This window comes from Macaca nemestrina, chromosome 3 (genome assembly GCF_043159975.1).
Source record: "Macaca nemestrina isolate mMacNem1 chromosome 3, mMacNem.hap1, whole genome shotgun sequence".
Classification (NCBI taxonomy): domain Eukaryota; kingdom Metazoa; phylum Chordata; class Mammalia; order Primates; family Cercopithecidae; genus Macaca; species Macaca nemestrina.
Window position 1 is genome coordinate 143,924,871 of NC_092127.1, and position 16,722 is coordinate 143,941,592.

Genomic DNA, 16,722 nt, shown 5'->3' on the forward strand with positions numbered 1-16,722 from the left:
TTTATCTCCAACTTTCCTTCTCGTTGATTTTAGCTTAATGCTTTCAAACACCTTTAGGAACTGAGTGTCTGTATTAAACATAAATTCCCCTGCTTTTTTATGGGAAAACACTATAATTGGCTAGCCACAACATACAGCATAAATTACTTCAGGCTCAGCAAAACTGAATAACATCTTTTCTTTCAAGAGCTATTTTGACTCTATACTGCATTTACAAAGTTCTGTGCACTTACAAGCTTCAGCTGTTTTGCTTGAAAGTATGAGAAACCTTTAAGTGTTAAGAACAAAGACATTGAAGTCCTGGATAATGATATTACGTTATTATATTGCATGAATGTATATTCTGTTACAAAGAAACAAAAAGAAGAATAATTTTCCTAATATTGAAACAAGTTCATTACTAGCTATAAAGTGGTAAAGAAGAATTCAGTTTGTCTTTAAATCCCACTTTTAAATTATTTACATAATAGCTAAAACTTTATTTTTAGTAGTTGGTTTTCTTTAAAAACTAAGAGATTTATGATTTTTAAAGACTCAAATTTGTGTTCAGGTAATATCTGAACACTTTTTCTTTGTTCTGTACTTATGTAAACCTGATCTACAAATCAGCAGAATTGGGGTTTCATGGGCAAAGGTTAAGAAGACAAATGAACAGGAAGACTATTCCTTTTCCAAAATCATACAGTTGAAACAAATGCATTTAGTCATATGCAAATTTTAACTTATTTCTTAAGTAATTCCAAGTATTAATTTGAAAACATAGACAATTCCAATAAAGTGTGTTGCTCTAACTTTAACTTAATATTTTATAAAGTTATTTATATTTAGGAAAATGCATTTGATCAGACTTGAGGTTTTTATGAGTTCCAGGAAATGCAAAGTGTGCCTCAAGCCATTTAATTAACTTTTAAAAATATTTCTTCCACAAATTAGATCAACAGTAAATAAACTCATACCTCAAGACTGAAAGTTGTGCTAAAAATTTCAAATGTACTATTTCAAGTTGTTTTTAAAACTTGCAAAATGAGCTGATAAAAATTCTTAAGAAAAGACTACTTTTGACTTGATGATTTAAAAGCACACAAAATATATACAATTATTTCATAATTTTTTAAAAGGTCAAAACTCTGAAGTAGGCAATATTTCAAACTTTGGAAATATAAAAATCTGTTTATAAGAGTAATTTTTCTAGTTTTAATCTTTTCTCAGACACTTTTTTGAAACTAAAAAGTTTAATAGAACACCAATTTCATTTTCACTAGCAAACTTAAGATTTTCCAATTATTTCCTCTGCAAATTAGTATACTTATTTCCTACATAAAAAGCATTCTAAGAAATCACTTCAAAATATATAATATTAGGATATTTGTTGCCATTAACTTGGTAGCTCAATTTAACAACTCTAAATGATTTTATATAAAAAATAGTCAGAGCATTTTATCTAAACTATGGCATATAAATTCATGAATTCACCTGATAAGAGCTTTTTCTCCAAAGTATTCTCCTTTCTGCAGTGTTTTTATCAGCTGTGGTTGATCATGGCCTTCTGTACTCTGTGTTACTTTTACCTAAACAATGTTAAACAATACAAAGAAAAAGAGACTGAAGGAAAAGGAGAATCTGAACACACATTCATTCAAGCAAACCCTCCAGACCTAGATAAACTTGGACAAGGAAAAAGACAATACTTTGTTTTAATTTTATGGCAATTAGGACAATTACCTACATTCAACCCATTTTGATAGATGTGAGAAATCTTATGGGCCAATATTATCAAATAACTACCCACTGTAAGAGGAACATTCACCATCTAAACTCCACCTCCTAAAGTTAAATTTTAAATGTGAATCCAGTGATTCCTTCTGAGAGATCCACAAAGCAAATAATAATGGTCTTGTGGGAACTTTTTCTATTTTAAAAAGCCTAATAGAGTTGACAAATTAATCAAAAATAAGGTTGAGTATCAGTAGTTCTGAGTCTGGTATCAATAGATTGACTGGCTGAATCCTGTGCATCTCCTAAAACTGAATGCAGAATGTTGATTGAAAAAGGGTCTACAACTTTCATGGGCATCTCAAAGCAATCTGTTTCCCAGAAAGGCTTAAGAACCCCCCACCCAGCAGGGCCAAACAGCAAAAGCCCTGTTTGTGGTTAGAGTTATTCCAATTCGACATGGTAACAAGTGCTGCTTTAGGCTGAATAGAAATTCTGTTTGGCATTTATGTACGTCACAATGAATTAAAAATTTAAAAATAATAAACGCAATTTTTTATTAGCAAGAATTCTTTCAAAGTATGGGGTCTAGGCTGGGAAAAAATGACAGGAAGCAGTTCTGAGTGTTGAAGAGTTTCAGAGGTTTGAAACTATTTTGTTCATGTTTTTCCTTCACTTGGGGCCAAATTCAAAGTTCAACCACAATCCAGTTTACAAATGGCAGTGCCTGACTCCCTGATGATAAACTCTTCCAGAGAAGAGATAACATACATAAAAATCTGCCAGTTTATACACACAAGTACTCAAGAATTGACCCCTCCCTTCAATATTTCACAGATGTTTTTCATCTCTGAGTAACATTGTTGAGTCAACATTGGAACAACTGGCAACATGTTATCCATTCAATATCTAGGTTAAGAAAAAGACTTATTGTACATGTTAATATAAATTTTGCATCAGCATCTAAGTTCACTTGAGTTGTTTTGTATCAGTTGAAATTCTGAGCCATATTAGTTCTATAAGCTTGATACCTAATTGTTAGAGTCTTCAATTGCTGAATTCATTCTCCACCTGCTACTTGTCATATCTGTTGGATAAGAAAATACTCTAGTACTGATCTTGGAATCTGAGGATGATTGAGAATCACATATTCATAGCCAGAAGGGACCTTATAAATAATCCAGCCATCTCATATACAATTAAGCTAGGTCTACCCCCAAAAAATCAAGTGACCTACATAACATTACTAAGAAGTGATTATTTCTTAGGGGGTCCTGTGGCCTCCGCTCCAAACCCAGTGTTCAAACAGAATTGCATGGGACTCTACCGGTAGAAGCTCCTTTATCTGTCCAAAATGGAGGACCTATGTTACAATGCAAAGCATAGTTGAGTTTATGGCAAACTGATTTAAAATAATCTTTTTGATTTAGTAAGCTTTAATTAATAGTTACCTTTCCTTTTGCCAAAATGAAAAAGGTACTTCCTTCCTCGCCCTCTCTAATGATGTAATCTCCTTTATCATAGTATTCCTGTTGGGATGAGAGAGAAAGAAAATGTTAGATCAAGTGGAGACATACAACTGAAGACATAAAGGAAGCAGAACTCCTTTTGTCTTTGAAATGAGTATTTCACACCTGTTTTGGGGTTTGTTTGGTTGTTGTTTTTGCCTATTGTAACTGCAAGCTTTTCTTACATTGCAGTCATAAACTGTAGAAAAGTAAGGAGACTTTTGCTTTATTATCTGCACTTACGTTTTCTTCTTTCACAGAGTAAATTCACCTGGCATACTGAATTTCAGGCATGGGGTCCAAAGATATAAAGAGAAACGAGAGCCAGGCAACATAACCAGCTTTCACCTGCATAATCTAAATATAAACTGTTTGGTGATCAGCAACATTCTAAAAATTGAGTCTGGGGTCTAGAAAAAGAACAAGTGATTATATAATATCCCCAATGGATATTAGGAAAATTACCCTTAATTTCTAAGTCCTTGAAAAGCAACTTCTCGGAAGATTCTACATTCACAGTAGGTAATGCTGTCATAATACTATATCCAAAGATTTCTCATCATAAAACATTGACATTGGAAATTTTTACATGCAAATTCTATAATTTAGATTTATCCTCATGAAATCTCAAATTATTGCATATTTCTTTTCATTTGTTAACATCTGTTTCTCTTGTAAATGTTTATGTGATTAGAAAATTCTTGAGGAGGGAAAAGTAATCTATCCACCTGTCAGACCAAAAGAGCAACTAAAGATCTCAGAAAACAAAGGATAGATTAAACTGTCCACCTCTACTTTGCTTTCATTTGATCTTGTCTTAAAGTCACAGAACTAAGATGGATCTCTTAATTATTTATACAAACAAAAGTGGCTTCTTTAATTTTTAAAAAGGCATAACTAACCACATAATTGCTCTCTCTTGTTTTTCTTTTAGACTTGAAAATAAATTCCAAACTAAACTACTTTTGTGTCTGTTGTTTTTCAGTACTTTCTTGATCATTTATTCTTAAAACCTATTTACATTTCTGGAATAAATATCACTCCTAATACTAATAAATATGCCTTTTATTTTCATAACACTATGTACATTTTATAAGACATGTCAACATCTCATGGAAGGAAGTATAATATTTTTGGAGTAAAAAGTACTTTGAAGCCAAACACATCTATATTCAAATCCCAGGTTACAATCAATTTTACTTTCCTCAACCGATAAAATTAAAGTAACAACACTTATCTTCAAAGATTTAGGAAAGCGCACGAGTTTTCTATTGCTGCTGTAACAACCACAAACTTGGTGGCTTAGAGTCACACCCTTTTAATATTTATAGTTTCTGTGAGTCAGAAAGTCTAGGCACAATGTTGCTCAATTAGGTTTCTCAGTTAGGGTCTCTCAGGATGGAGCTCAAGGTATCAATAGGGCTTATGTCATTTCGGAAGCTCAGGGGAAAATTCACTTTCAAGGTCATTCAGGTTGCTGGAAGGATTCACCTGCAGGATAAGATCCATTTCCTTACTGACTGACAGTGGGAACTGCCCATCAGGTCTCTCCCATTCCTGCAGAGAGCCTCTAGATTCTACTTCTGCTGCATCTCTCTGACCCCAACCAGAGATAATTCTATGCTCATGTAACTATACTCAATAGTCATTCACCTAGCCAATTCATGGTAATCTATTTTAAAGTCCCAAACTTTAAGCATACCATTAAAGTCCCTTTTGCCATGTAATATAACATATTCATACATTCCAAGGATTAGAATCTGGATATCTGGAAGGGGGGGTGGGGCAGGGAACCATTCTGCCTACCACAATAAGTCAATGAAAGGCAATGTTGTCTGAAATATTAGGAGCATCTGATATACAGTAAATGCACAATTAATCATTGCCATGCTAAGAAGGAGAATGGTAATGATTTGCTCAGCTGTTTCCTACATCTTCTGGACCTCTATTTCCTTTTCTGTAAAGTTAAGATTGTGTTTACTGCTACACCTAATGTCGTTTGAGGACTAGTTAAGATGGTGTATCTAAAGTACCTGATGGAATGTTTAGTACACACTAGGTATCTGGTGACTGTTCATCTTGTGAAAGAGGCTGTGAGCTGGTCTTGAAAGTCTTTCAGAGGAATATATGACTGTCTAGGTAACTTACACTTGCCAGCCTTCCTGCATTACCTATGGCCATGTGATCAACTTTCATCTAAAAGAATATGAGTGGAAGTGACCTGTGACACTTCCACACCAAGCCCATGCATGCTTCCATGCATGTATCTTTATACTTTTTCCCCAGTTATAATGGCATGGCCCATACAAACCTAGAAAACCACATGTTGAAAATGGTAGAGTAGACATCACCTTGGGTTCCCGAATGACTGTGTGGAGCCAATTGGGACTATCTTCCCTGGACAGTTATGTTAATGAGAGACAAACTTCTGTTTTATTTAAGCAATGATATTTGGCATTTCTTTGCCTCATAGTTTGTTTACTCAAACCCTTCATCCCTTCCCAAATTTAGCTTTATCACAAACCTTGACTATATGCAGTGTGATTTTACAGTGGAGATGACTATGACCCTTACAGGATGATCCTCATCCCCCACACAGTCCAGCTGTCTTCACCATGTAGCTAACATTCAATGTTCTTTGCTATAGCTGCTGGGATTGTGTTCCATGTTCCTATTTCAGACAGTCTGCTCTTCAAGCTCCCCTGTTCCCATCACAATTTTAGTCCTCATTACCCACATGGAGCAGAAGAAACAAGGAGAATTTCTGAAGTGCTGTTAGGCTGTTCTTCAGTTATTATAAAGCCTTTGATGTGTGCAGAGGTGTGGCTTTAATTCCTGACAACCGAATAACTTCAAAGGGGGGAAAGCTTGAAAGGAGACACTGAGGAAGAACTTTGTTATTTTTTAAGGGACAACCTTACTAGTGGTATTTTTTTCCACGGATGATTCTTTGTCACCCAAAACCATGGGAGGAAGATAAATAATACCTCCCAGTGTGTTGACAGTAACTTCATAGATCAGAAAAGGCTGTGGAAATAGGTCAGACCAAAAATATACAGTGGTAAGTACTGACTGTGATGCTAGACTGCCCAGTGTTTGTCAACTGGGGAGTGCAACCAGTCAAGCCAGGGTGGTCACTGAGACCAAAAAGAGAAATGCAAATAATGTTGTTATTGTCCTTGTGGTTACATTGCAGAGGTGTCCCTTAGAGGACCAAGAAGCCATAGACCCTATCCTGCAGAGCAATGGTTTTCAAGCATTTTTTACCCTCACCAACAGTAAGAAATACATTCTACATGTACTCACAATACATACACAAGAGCACGTACACATATTTACACAAAATAGAAACATTTTTCAAAATAATACTTATACTTACTATTCTGATTTTTTAAATGTTCCTTTAAATTGGTTTCATAACCTAGTAATGAGTTTTAACCCATTTTTACCGTAAACAAAATGTTCATTCTGTGACAAGCTAGCAAAATGCTAGAGCCTGAGTACCTGTAAATACAATATATAAAACCAGAAGGAAATTCCAAAGTGACGGAGGACAAAGACAAACAAGGAAGGCAACGACTTCCCTAGAGTCTTTAATTTGCAGCTAGAAATCTTCTTTACAGGTATCTTGTAAAAAGCAAATGAAATCTTCATCAAAAAGAAGTATTGGAAGTACTGATGATATACAACCAGATGTGTAGTACACACACACATGCACATGCCTCTGTGCATTATGCGACTATGTACTCAAGTGTGTTGGTTAAAAAATTGTTTACAGTTAGTTATCTATGTTGTTACTAGTTAATCTTTGTTTTCCAAGTACAAGAGTTTAGAACACCTCAGAAATTTTAAAGCAAGCACACCTGGATCAGGTGGACCCAGTCAGCCATTTGGGCATGTAGCACCTGATTGGTTATTTTCAAAGAACCAGACACTACAAAATGAAAAACAACAGAAGTTATTCCTATTTGGGTGAGCCAATCATATAGAATTCTATGATTTAAATGTTGAAAGAGCTCATAGAGATATGGCCCACCACTCCATTATTTTGTAGATGAGGAGATGATATGCTAAAGTCCACCACAATTCATTGACAGCTGGTAGAGTGACAGAGGCAGAACCACAAGCCCTAATCTCCAGACTTTGGACTAGTGAACTTTCTACAACACCTGGCTGCCCCACCTTTAGCTCAATGATTCATAAACTGTAGCAAAATTTACAATTATTTCAACTTTCTTATGACTCTGGATTTAACCATTAAGATGACAGAAAAAAAAAATCCTGGTTTATGCAAGTGTTGGTAAGGACTACAAGAAAGACTAGACTTTAAAAAAGTGATTCAAATGTAAAATTCCCAAAGAAAGAGGCAGATGGTTGCAAACTCTAAACATTCATAACTAAACCAGTGCCTCTTAGACTTTAACAAGCATAAAAATCTCACCATTAGAGTGTTAGGTGTGGATTTGGGGGCCCCAACTTGAGTTTCTGATTCAGTAAGCATGGGGTGGTGCCTGGGAATATGCCTTCTCATCAGCACCATGGGCAATCTGACTAAGGGCAAGGGTGCTCCACACTACACCCTCATCCCAGCCTCATACACCTCAGCTTTATGAAAGACAGCAGGTTAGAGTCACAGTGCAAAAGGACAAAGGGTCAAATACCAAAGCACTGTGACTAACAGGTGACTTTATGATGACTCACAATGTTTGTAGTTCAGAAGGATGTCACAGTCAAATCTCATGCTTAGTGGATTCATCACCATATGTGGGAGCAGAAACTACTTCCACTCTTATCTTCCATACTGCACAACTGCCTGGTGCATAAGTCACACTGTTATTTTCATTGTCGTTAATCTTTACACTCCGTGCTGAATCTATATCGTGCTTTTACAGTTCTCATGAGTTAACTCTTAACAAACTCTAGTCTGTTGGTGTTATTCCCACCCTCGTTTTCTTATCAGAACACAAGAAGAGGCTTAACGGCAATGGCTGCCTATATAACTAAACGTTCTGAGTGATTTAAGCTAAAGCAAGAAATGCTATTGAAACATTGCACAATCGGGGCCATTTGTTCTAGGAGTTCAACCGTCTAAGTTTCAACAAACACATCAGATCAACTACTTGGTGATGGGAAATTCTGATTCTCCCTTCCCTACGCCCTGCTACACGCAAAACTCCCAAATCAACTCCTAAACTTCGTGACAGATTTAGCTTGTGTTTTTCAAAGATTATGGGGACAGTTTATGGGACAGCTGGTCCTAGAACTCTGGACGCTATCAAAACTGATGCAGTAGTGATTGGCTGTTGTCAGGACCAAGTTGATAGGTCATTAGTCCAAGCTACGCTGGTAAATACCAGGCTTTTCTTAGCACTAAATCGATCCCATTACTCCCTTGTTAATCACTTTCACATTTGAGAATTTTCACACATCACAGAGACACATTTGTTTGCCAGGTATGAATAAAGAGCCCTTTATAAACTGTGCTGCTGTCTGCAAATGCTGAGATACAGTGAATCCTTTCCAGGGTGTTTGAAAAGATGAGTTTTTCAAATTTGAATTGTGTGTTAATTATTACTGGATTTGAGCCCCCATCTATATATTCTGTAGCAATTGCCTGTGGCTGCTATAAATATGTCTAATTTACCATTTATTTTTAATGATACTAAATTTTCGTATTTGCTGTCAACATAGAAATCCCCTCTGGTGAATCTACTCTATTAGTATTATATTAAAAACAGATTTCCTTGGTTAACAAAAAAAAACACTAGGGCCTCTCCAGCTTTAAATAAAAAAAAAAAAACACCATTAGAAATTAGGATGAATTATTAATTTGTAACATCTGTGATTGGGTTATGTTACAATGAGAGACTCTCAAGAGACCCAGGGTAAGCAATCTTCTTGAAAATGACTTCATATCTGAACCCCCTGGGGGCACAAGGCCAGGCACTGTGTCATCATGGTCTGTCCTTGATAAACTGCTGGATGGGTTCCATGAATTGTAAATGGAAACACTGCTGGTGTCACTTACACTTAAGGATAAAATGGTCCCTACTCCCTGCTTGACAGATATTAGTTACATTGTATATTGTGATTGACAGAGGCATGAATCTGTCAACAATCAGCCTTGCAGGGTTTTTTGGGGGTTTTTTTCCCCTCCCACTGAGAACAGCTTTATAAAAGCTTGAATTCTATATGTGACTCCTTTACTATTCCTTACCTCCTTTAAATTCCATAAAAGCCATCTGGGTTTCAATAAAACTGACCCCCCAAAAAGTTAAAGAACGTATTTGCTTTGAATTTTAATCTCTGAAATCTGAAGACGTTTTCACAAAATGCATATCGTTAGAATCCAAGGTACATGTTGTAAAAGCATTATTCATGAAAAGACTTGACTAGTCTTGGACTAGAACCAACCATCTGGGTGATGCCTAAAATGACTTTTTGAACACATTCCAATATGCCGTTTCCCCCTAGATGTTAAAATAGATAAAGTGCTTCTTAAGTAGAGTTTTTAAAATGTGTTTTTGTGGCCTAGAGCGTTCAAGTAGAAAGTGTTTCACAGCCTGACTCAGAGGCTTGCCACCAAAAGGACCAACATACCCTTTCTCTGCTCCAGTTCTTAATTATGCATCAGTGACTCCTTTATACTATGAAAACTCTGTAAGGGATTGTGATGTTAATTGCAGAAAATCAAATGCTTCTTGAGTAAGGCAGGTTTGTTTTATAAGATATACTAAAAAGATTAAAATATGTAAATCAAATTTCACTTTACACATGCAAATCCAATTTCCTTTTATACATCTAAAGAGTTTAAACCTTTCTCCACCCCTTAAGGCAGCATGAGTTAGCTTAAGGTTTTTCATCACAGAAAAAGGCTCTTGGTCTCTGTAGACTGGTGCTCTGACATCTTTTTCTTATTTATTTATGGTGTTAATAATATAACTACATTCTAATATCTTCTACTGAAATTTATTTTTTACTTCAAAATTTCTTACCACTTCCAAGCAGTCAATGATCTTGGTTAATTTATCTTCAGGTAAATTCTTCAGCAAGGATACACTTCAAAATTAAAAAGAAACCTTTAATTACCTTCCTGAATTAAGCTATAAATATACACATATGCAGGTTCTAAAATCTTTACAAACATTTTTAAAAATATAATGCACTTTGATTCTTCCAAAGTAAATGTCCAAATAACTGAAAACACATCAATAACTGAATTTCATATACACTGGAAATTATAGATATATAATCACAGACATGTGCCATAGGCAAATAAATGAAAATAGTAAGATACCAGATGGGGGGAAAAAATCACATTTTGTCTATTTGGTAAAAATAAATTTATATTTGTTGTTGGTTTTCAAAATGAATTGCATTTTGCAATTTGTTCCTCTCCACATCTCAGTATCTCTTTTATTAGTTTGTGCGAGGAGCTCTGCTTCCAGTGGAGAATCAGATTTCTGTCTAAATCCTTATAATTAAGTAAGGACTGAATCCAGGGTTGGGAGGGAACATGGCAATTGACTTGAAATGATCTCTGATTATTAGTCATACTGTACTGTCTTTTAAAATTAATGACAGCCAGAGGCACAGATGAACTTCAAAAATAGGCTAAATCAAGCTACAGGCAAAATTATAAACAACACCAAGGGAATGATTGCTAAACTTCAGAATGCAGATACCCTCAAGGAGAGGAGGAGAAAGAAGCTGGAAATAACATGGGGAAGTACATAAGAACTTCAACAACTGCTTTCTCTTCCTTAGGTTGGGCAGTAGCTTCATGGGCGTTCATTTTGTTATGATGTCTTATAACTTACACATGTACTATATATCACCTAGAATATCACATACTTCAAATAAAAATGTAAACAGAAAATAACATACTGTATATTATGAAACAAAGAGGAATGTATTTCCCTAATATATCTCACTATAGATGAAATGGTAAAAGAGTCATCAGAACTTGTTATTAACACAGGCTATCATGAAATTTTACTTCTGGTCCAAACAGGGATCTATAACATTAGTGAAAATTAACTATTATAAAGCTAGCATGTTTGGAGGTTGGTGGGAAAAGAGATACAAGAAAAAATATTTTCTCTCTCTCCCCTCTATGAAGGCAAGAATCAGGTTTTTCTTGTTCACCACTAAATCTACAATATTTAGTGCCCGCTAATAAGTATTAGTTGAATGAAGGAAATAACAAAAGGAGGGAAGGAAGGAAGGAATATTCACTAGCAGATCATCTGAGCTTTTTCCACTAAGAACATACTAGACTCCAAGGGAATTAACTGCTATGCCTAGTTCACGTTTTATCTCAGACATTCAAACACAACCCAGGCACACTGGTTTTTTTAGGTACCTCTTTTTGGCCCTTGCATAAGTGTGGCTTATCAGCTTTAAATGCTAATCTGTGTTGCTCAGTTGGTGGATTTTGAGATTACCTAGATTCAAGTGGACCCCACAATATGATAGCTAACTCATTGGCTGGCATATAGGTAGAGAACCTGCTTGTCATTATTGCAGCTCTCTGCTAGGAGACATTATTGTCTCTGGGAGGACAAATCAGTAACATTCTATATGAGAAATCTTATTCAGTGTTTATTGAGTCTACACTATAAGCTAAGCACTATATGGCCCTAAAATCATTAGCTCTGAAGGATTCTTATGCTAGAAAAAAATCACCATAAGAAGAACTTATAATTTATTTTTAGAAATCATGTGATACATTATTATCATTATTATTCTTACATATCATAGATGACATTTCATTATAGAATGTATTGCAGCTTCAGAAACTTGCAAAACTCCCACTAAAGATACAGAAATTGTTTAAATAACTTATACTTCCAAATAAAGTTTTAATGTGGAATAGTTTTCTTCACTTACATAGACCATTTTTTCCTTATAAATTGATTCATCCAAGTTGTTGAGGTACAGAACAGTTCACAAAATGAGTATGTTCCAAGTCATCATGACAAGTATAGCAACATTTTTAGCAAGTCAATTTGCTACAAATAATAGGAATTTGGAAGATGGTGTGACTAGGCAAATAGAACGTCTCAGGTAAAACAAATAAGGATAGTAAACTTAATTTTAATACCATTCTAAGCAAAGTACTTTTAGAAAGCTTGTCTTTTGGCTAACCACTTTCAAATTTCAAATGCCTTTCAAAGCCAACAAGCAACCCAAATAATAGTTTAGGTTTTTTGCACATTTTTCTATGCTGTACACTATCACTCCATCAATGCAAGGGCAAAAACTAGCAGGAGAAGTAAATGAGTATACAAGGATAATGGAAATTAAATATGGTTTTTTGGTATGCACTAGCATTTACTGCAAGTAATGTTCCTTTGGTTTAGTCATGTGGAAAATGCTTAAATGGAAGTAGCTATAGTAAAATAATTATTCTGATAAAACCAATATATTAACAATATGGCAACTCCATTGTCTTCACTGTCTCCCAATGTACTATTCTTACCTTCTGAGGAAGTTTCTGTATTGTTCATCTCTAGCTTGGGCTGTTCTCCTCATTATATTCTGGAATACCTCTCGATCTAGTGCCCATGTTTTAACATTGGTAATAGCTTTAGAAAAATCAAGAAAACAATAAAACATTTAGTACCACATTGTGAAAATATTCCATAATATAAATCGATGGATTTGTTATATGTTCTTATAAAATGGTATTTCTTGGAAAATGCATTATTTAAACATACAAATGAAGGAGACAGCAAAATAAATAGCGAGCAATTTTATAAATCATTTGGCACTGAAATACACCATTATTTGGAAATGACTAGCAAAAAATTTCCTTTCTAATTATGTTATCGTTAGGATGACATTCAAATTAGTTTGCAATTCCCAATTATGCACTAGATCATCAGGATGTGCTCTAGATTCGTGCTCTGATACAAGAGAAAGGCAGTCAATTTGTAGCTAATCTGGAGAGTGAAGTCACAAACAGATAATTGAAAGTTAAAGATATCTGTGTGTATGTGTGTGTTTCTATGTTTCTCCTTATGTTGTTCTGACACTGTTGCTAAAGAAGCTACATATTAAGAATATCTACAGTTACTTTTGTGTAAAATGCCTACAAATTATTTGAAACAGACTATGAAAGAAAGTTTTTGAGACAATTTTTTTATGGGAAAGCCTTAAGGGCAAGTATAAAATTTAAAAAGAAAGTAGGGCAGAAGTGGTAGCTCTAAAAAATCTAGATGAAATTATGGTTGTACAATTTTTTAAAAAACAGTAAACAAAGCCTCTAAAATTGATCAAAACCCAAAGCTCTGGATTACCAAACTTTAAATTGGAATCATCTTGATATTCTTGTTACAAATACAAGCTCCCTGGGCTCCACTGCCAGAGACTCTGATTCAGGTTGGGAGTAGAGACCCAGAACCTGCATTTTTATCAAATACCTCAGCAAGGCTAATGCGTATAACCCAGTCCCAAACACTGAAAAACATCATATCTATGTAATTCAGAAGGAAACCCAAGTTTGCCGTAAAGTCAATAAAACATAAATCTAAAGAAAAGCAAATAAAGTAATCCCAAAAGTCATTCATGAAAACTCTAATTACTCTAATTCATATTCCTTTTGACATAGATACATTTTTGTTGGTTTAATCAATTTCTCTGGCTTATAATATGGTCAGAATCTCGCTGAGACCAGCTAGAAAGCAAACATTCTGGACGAGCCAAAGGCATGTGTCTAGGTAGTAAAATGTAAAGTGGCAATTAAAGCAAATATTGGAATCAGTCACCTTAAAGCCATTGTTTTTGGCAGAACAAACCTTTTTATTTTTATTTTTAATTTAATTTAATTTTAATTTCCAGGATACATGTGCAGGACATGCAGGTTTGTTCCATAGATAAACGTGTACTGTGGTGGTTTGCTGTAACTATCAACCTAACACTTAGGTATTTAGCCCCGCATACATTAGCCGTATATCCTGATGCTCTCCCTCCCCAACCCCTCCCCGTTGGGTTCCAGTGTGTGTTGTTCCCCTTCCTGTGTCCATGTGTTCTCATTGTTCAACTCCCACTTATAAGTGAGAGCGTTCAGTGTTTGGTTTTCTGTTCCTGTGTTAGTTTGCTGAGGATAATGGCTTCCAGTTCCATCTATGTCTGTGCAAAGGACATAATCTTGTTCCTTTTTATGGCTATGTAGCATTCCATAATGTATACATATCACATTTTCTTTACCCAGTCTATCACTGATGGTCATTTGGCTTGATTCCATGTCTTTACCATTGTGAACAGTTAAAAGCCATTTTACATTTTATACACAGGTATCCAGAAAAGTTCTTTTTAGCTTAAATTATATAGGTAAGTGCTTCAATACGAATCCCTTAATAGGCATAGCATTTCTATTTTAAGAACATGTAGGGTAAAATGGGAAACAAAAAGACTCTGGATCAGGGTGCAAATGTGACTGAACTGGATTATCTTTAACATGCCACAACAATCCAAAAATGGAGCATTTCCTCTTTTATTACCTTTCACAGAGGCAGTCCTTGTACAGTTGTATAAAATGGCAAGCTCCCCAAATGTGGTCCACATAGGGATGGAGGACAGCAATTTCTCCCCTTGAAACACCTCTAGTCGACCCTCTATCAAGTAGAATTTTTAAAAAACACACACAAATAATCAAAATCCATGCAGATACTATAAATTAGAAAAATAAAATAATCATAAAGCACACAAAGTATACAGGTAAGATATTTTATGATTCTCATTATAATATACTGGTTAAAAGTGCAGACTGAAATCACCTCTGCCACTTACTATTAGCTGGGTTGCCTTGAGAAACTTTATCTCTCTGAAGTTCCTCATTGACAATGAGGATAATAATAATTATTATTATTGTTATTTTACAGTGGTGAGAATGAAGTAAGTTAATCTAGGTAAAGAGTTTAGAAAAATGGCTAGTGCATAGTAAATACTGTGTTAGCTATTATTAATATTATTATTTTTACAATGTTCTGTTCCTGAAGCAGTGGATGGCAAGCGTTTTGTTTAAAATTCATTATAACCTATGAGAAATGTAATACATGAAACTATTTTCATGTATCGTATTGAGGTGCTCAACAATCACTGTATGTCTTAAAAACACAGAGCAGTTGTTCACACTGATGGAATGACAACCCGTCATAACCAGTAAGTAGATTGGCCCTGGGATCAGACTGCCTGGTTGTGTCCTGGTTCAACTCATTTTTGCCTATGTGACCTTGGGCAAGTTACTTCATGGTGCCTCAACTGTTATCTAACTTCTCATTTATTTAAATGTAACACATATTAGTTACAAATGAAAATCACTAAGAAGAGTGTTTGGCACTTATCATTACCTAGGCAAAGACTGGAGGAAGGGAGAGGCAGAACTTTGTATCCCCTTCACTTTTTTTTTTTTTTTCTTGCCTTGGTAGCTTTACTCTTCTTTTGCTTCGAACAAATACAAACAAAACCTTAACCAACTAAAAGCATAAGCAAAAAAGATCTAAGTTCTTAGAGGAAAAACAAAATGGTGGGCCAATGTCTCCTTTCCTTAAAGAATTAGTCTTTCCTTTTCCTAATGCACTGCTAAGGAGCTCTGGATCATCTCTGTCCATCCATCCATTCAGCAAAACTGATCTGAGTACCTATGTTGTGCTGGGAACTGTTCCAAGTGCCAGAGCCATAGAGCGGACAAAAGAGAAAATATACTTAGTCTGATAGAATTGATATTAGCAAGAAAAAAAAACACTCAGTTTTGGCTCCAAATCCTACAGGTTAGACGTGCAATTTAAAATTTCTCATTAGCTATTCTTTCAAAGCCACTTAGTGGTAGTGTCCAATTGATATCATGAATCTTAATGCATTTCAAGTTTTTATCTTGAAATTGGTTAAGGCTCATGGTACCTAAGCAATGCTGAAGAATTATATGGAATATCAAAAGTTTAAGCTAAATATGCTTTTACTATTTGCTATTCATGCTATGTTTCATAAAGAGAATATTTTTAATTATCAAATTAATTTGCCCAACCAGATAATTAAACCAGGCAATTCAATCCTTGGGTGACACTGTAATTAATTCAAATAAGAAACCATCCAATTTTAATTTCCATGTGTGCCATAACCCTGATCTCAATAGCTGTTTTGATACTGACTGCTGTTCAACCTCTTCTCTCCCTGAGCCTTTCATTAGAACTACTTGGGAAGGAATGAGTTAGACTAACATCAGTTTCTCATCCTCTCCTAGGAGGTTTCATAAATATTTGTTGACTTAATGACCCATCTTCTCTTGCTGCAATACTCTAGTGTTGCTAAAGCAGAAGTTAAAATGGCTAAGAGAAAAGTTGCAAGACGGAAAAGTTGTCCCTAAAAATTTCAAGGCTAGCTAAATTAAGACTATAGCTCATTAATTAAGTAGAATGATTACTTGGTAATGACTGTATAATTTTAAAGCTGCCTACAAAGATATACATGGCAAATAATAATAAAATTGGCATGTTCA

At 35.0% G+C, this 16,722-nt stretch overlaps 1 protein-coding gene across 7 annotated transcripts in view; it reads right to left on the reverse strand.

The window, feature by feature from the left end:
- The window catches only part of LOC105463319 (protein kinase cGMP-dependent 2), a 155,777-nt gene that overhangs the window by 60,253 nt on the left and 78,802 nt on the right, over positions 1 to 16,722 (reverse strand). For all 7 annotated transcript variants that reach the window (XM_011710353.3, XM_071093567.1, XM_011710351.3 and 4 more), the window contains 5 exons: positions 14,729 to 14,842; positions 12,706 to 12,811; positions 10,217 to 10,280; positions 3,165 to 3,242; positions 1,474 to 1,568 (listed from right to left, as the gene is read on the reverse strand). In XM_011710353.3, coding sequence (XP_011708655.1) covers positions 1,474 to 1,568; positions 3,165 to 3,242; positions 10,217 to 10,280; positions 12,706 to 12,811; positions 14,729 to 14,842 — 457 coding nt within the window. The remainder of the gene's footprint in view (positions 1 to 1,473; positions 1,569 to 3,164; positions 3,243 to 10,216; positions 10,281 to 12,705; positions 12,812 to 14,728; positions 14,843 to 16,722) is intronic.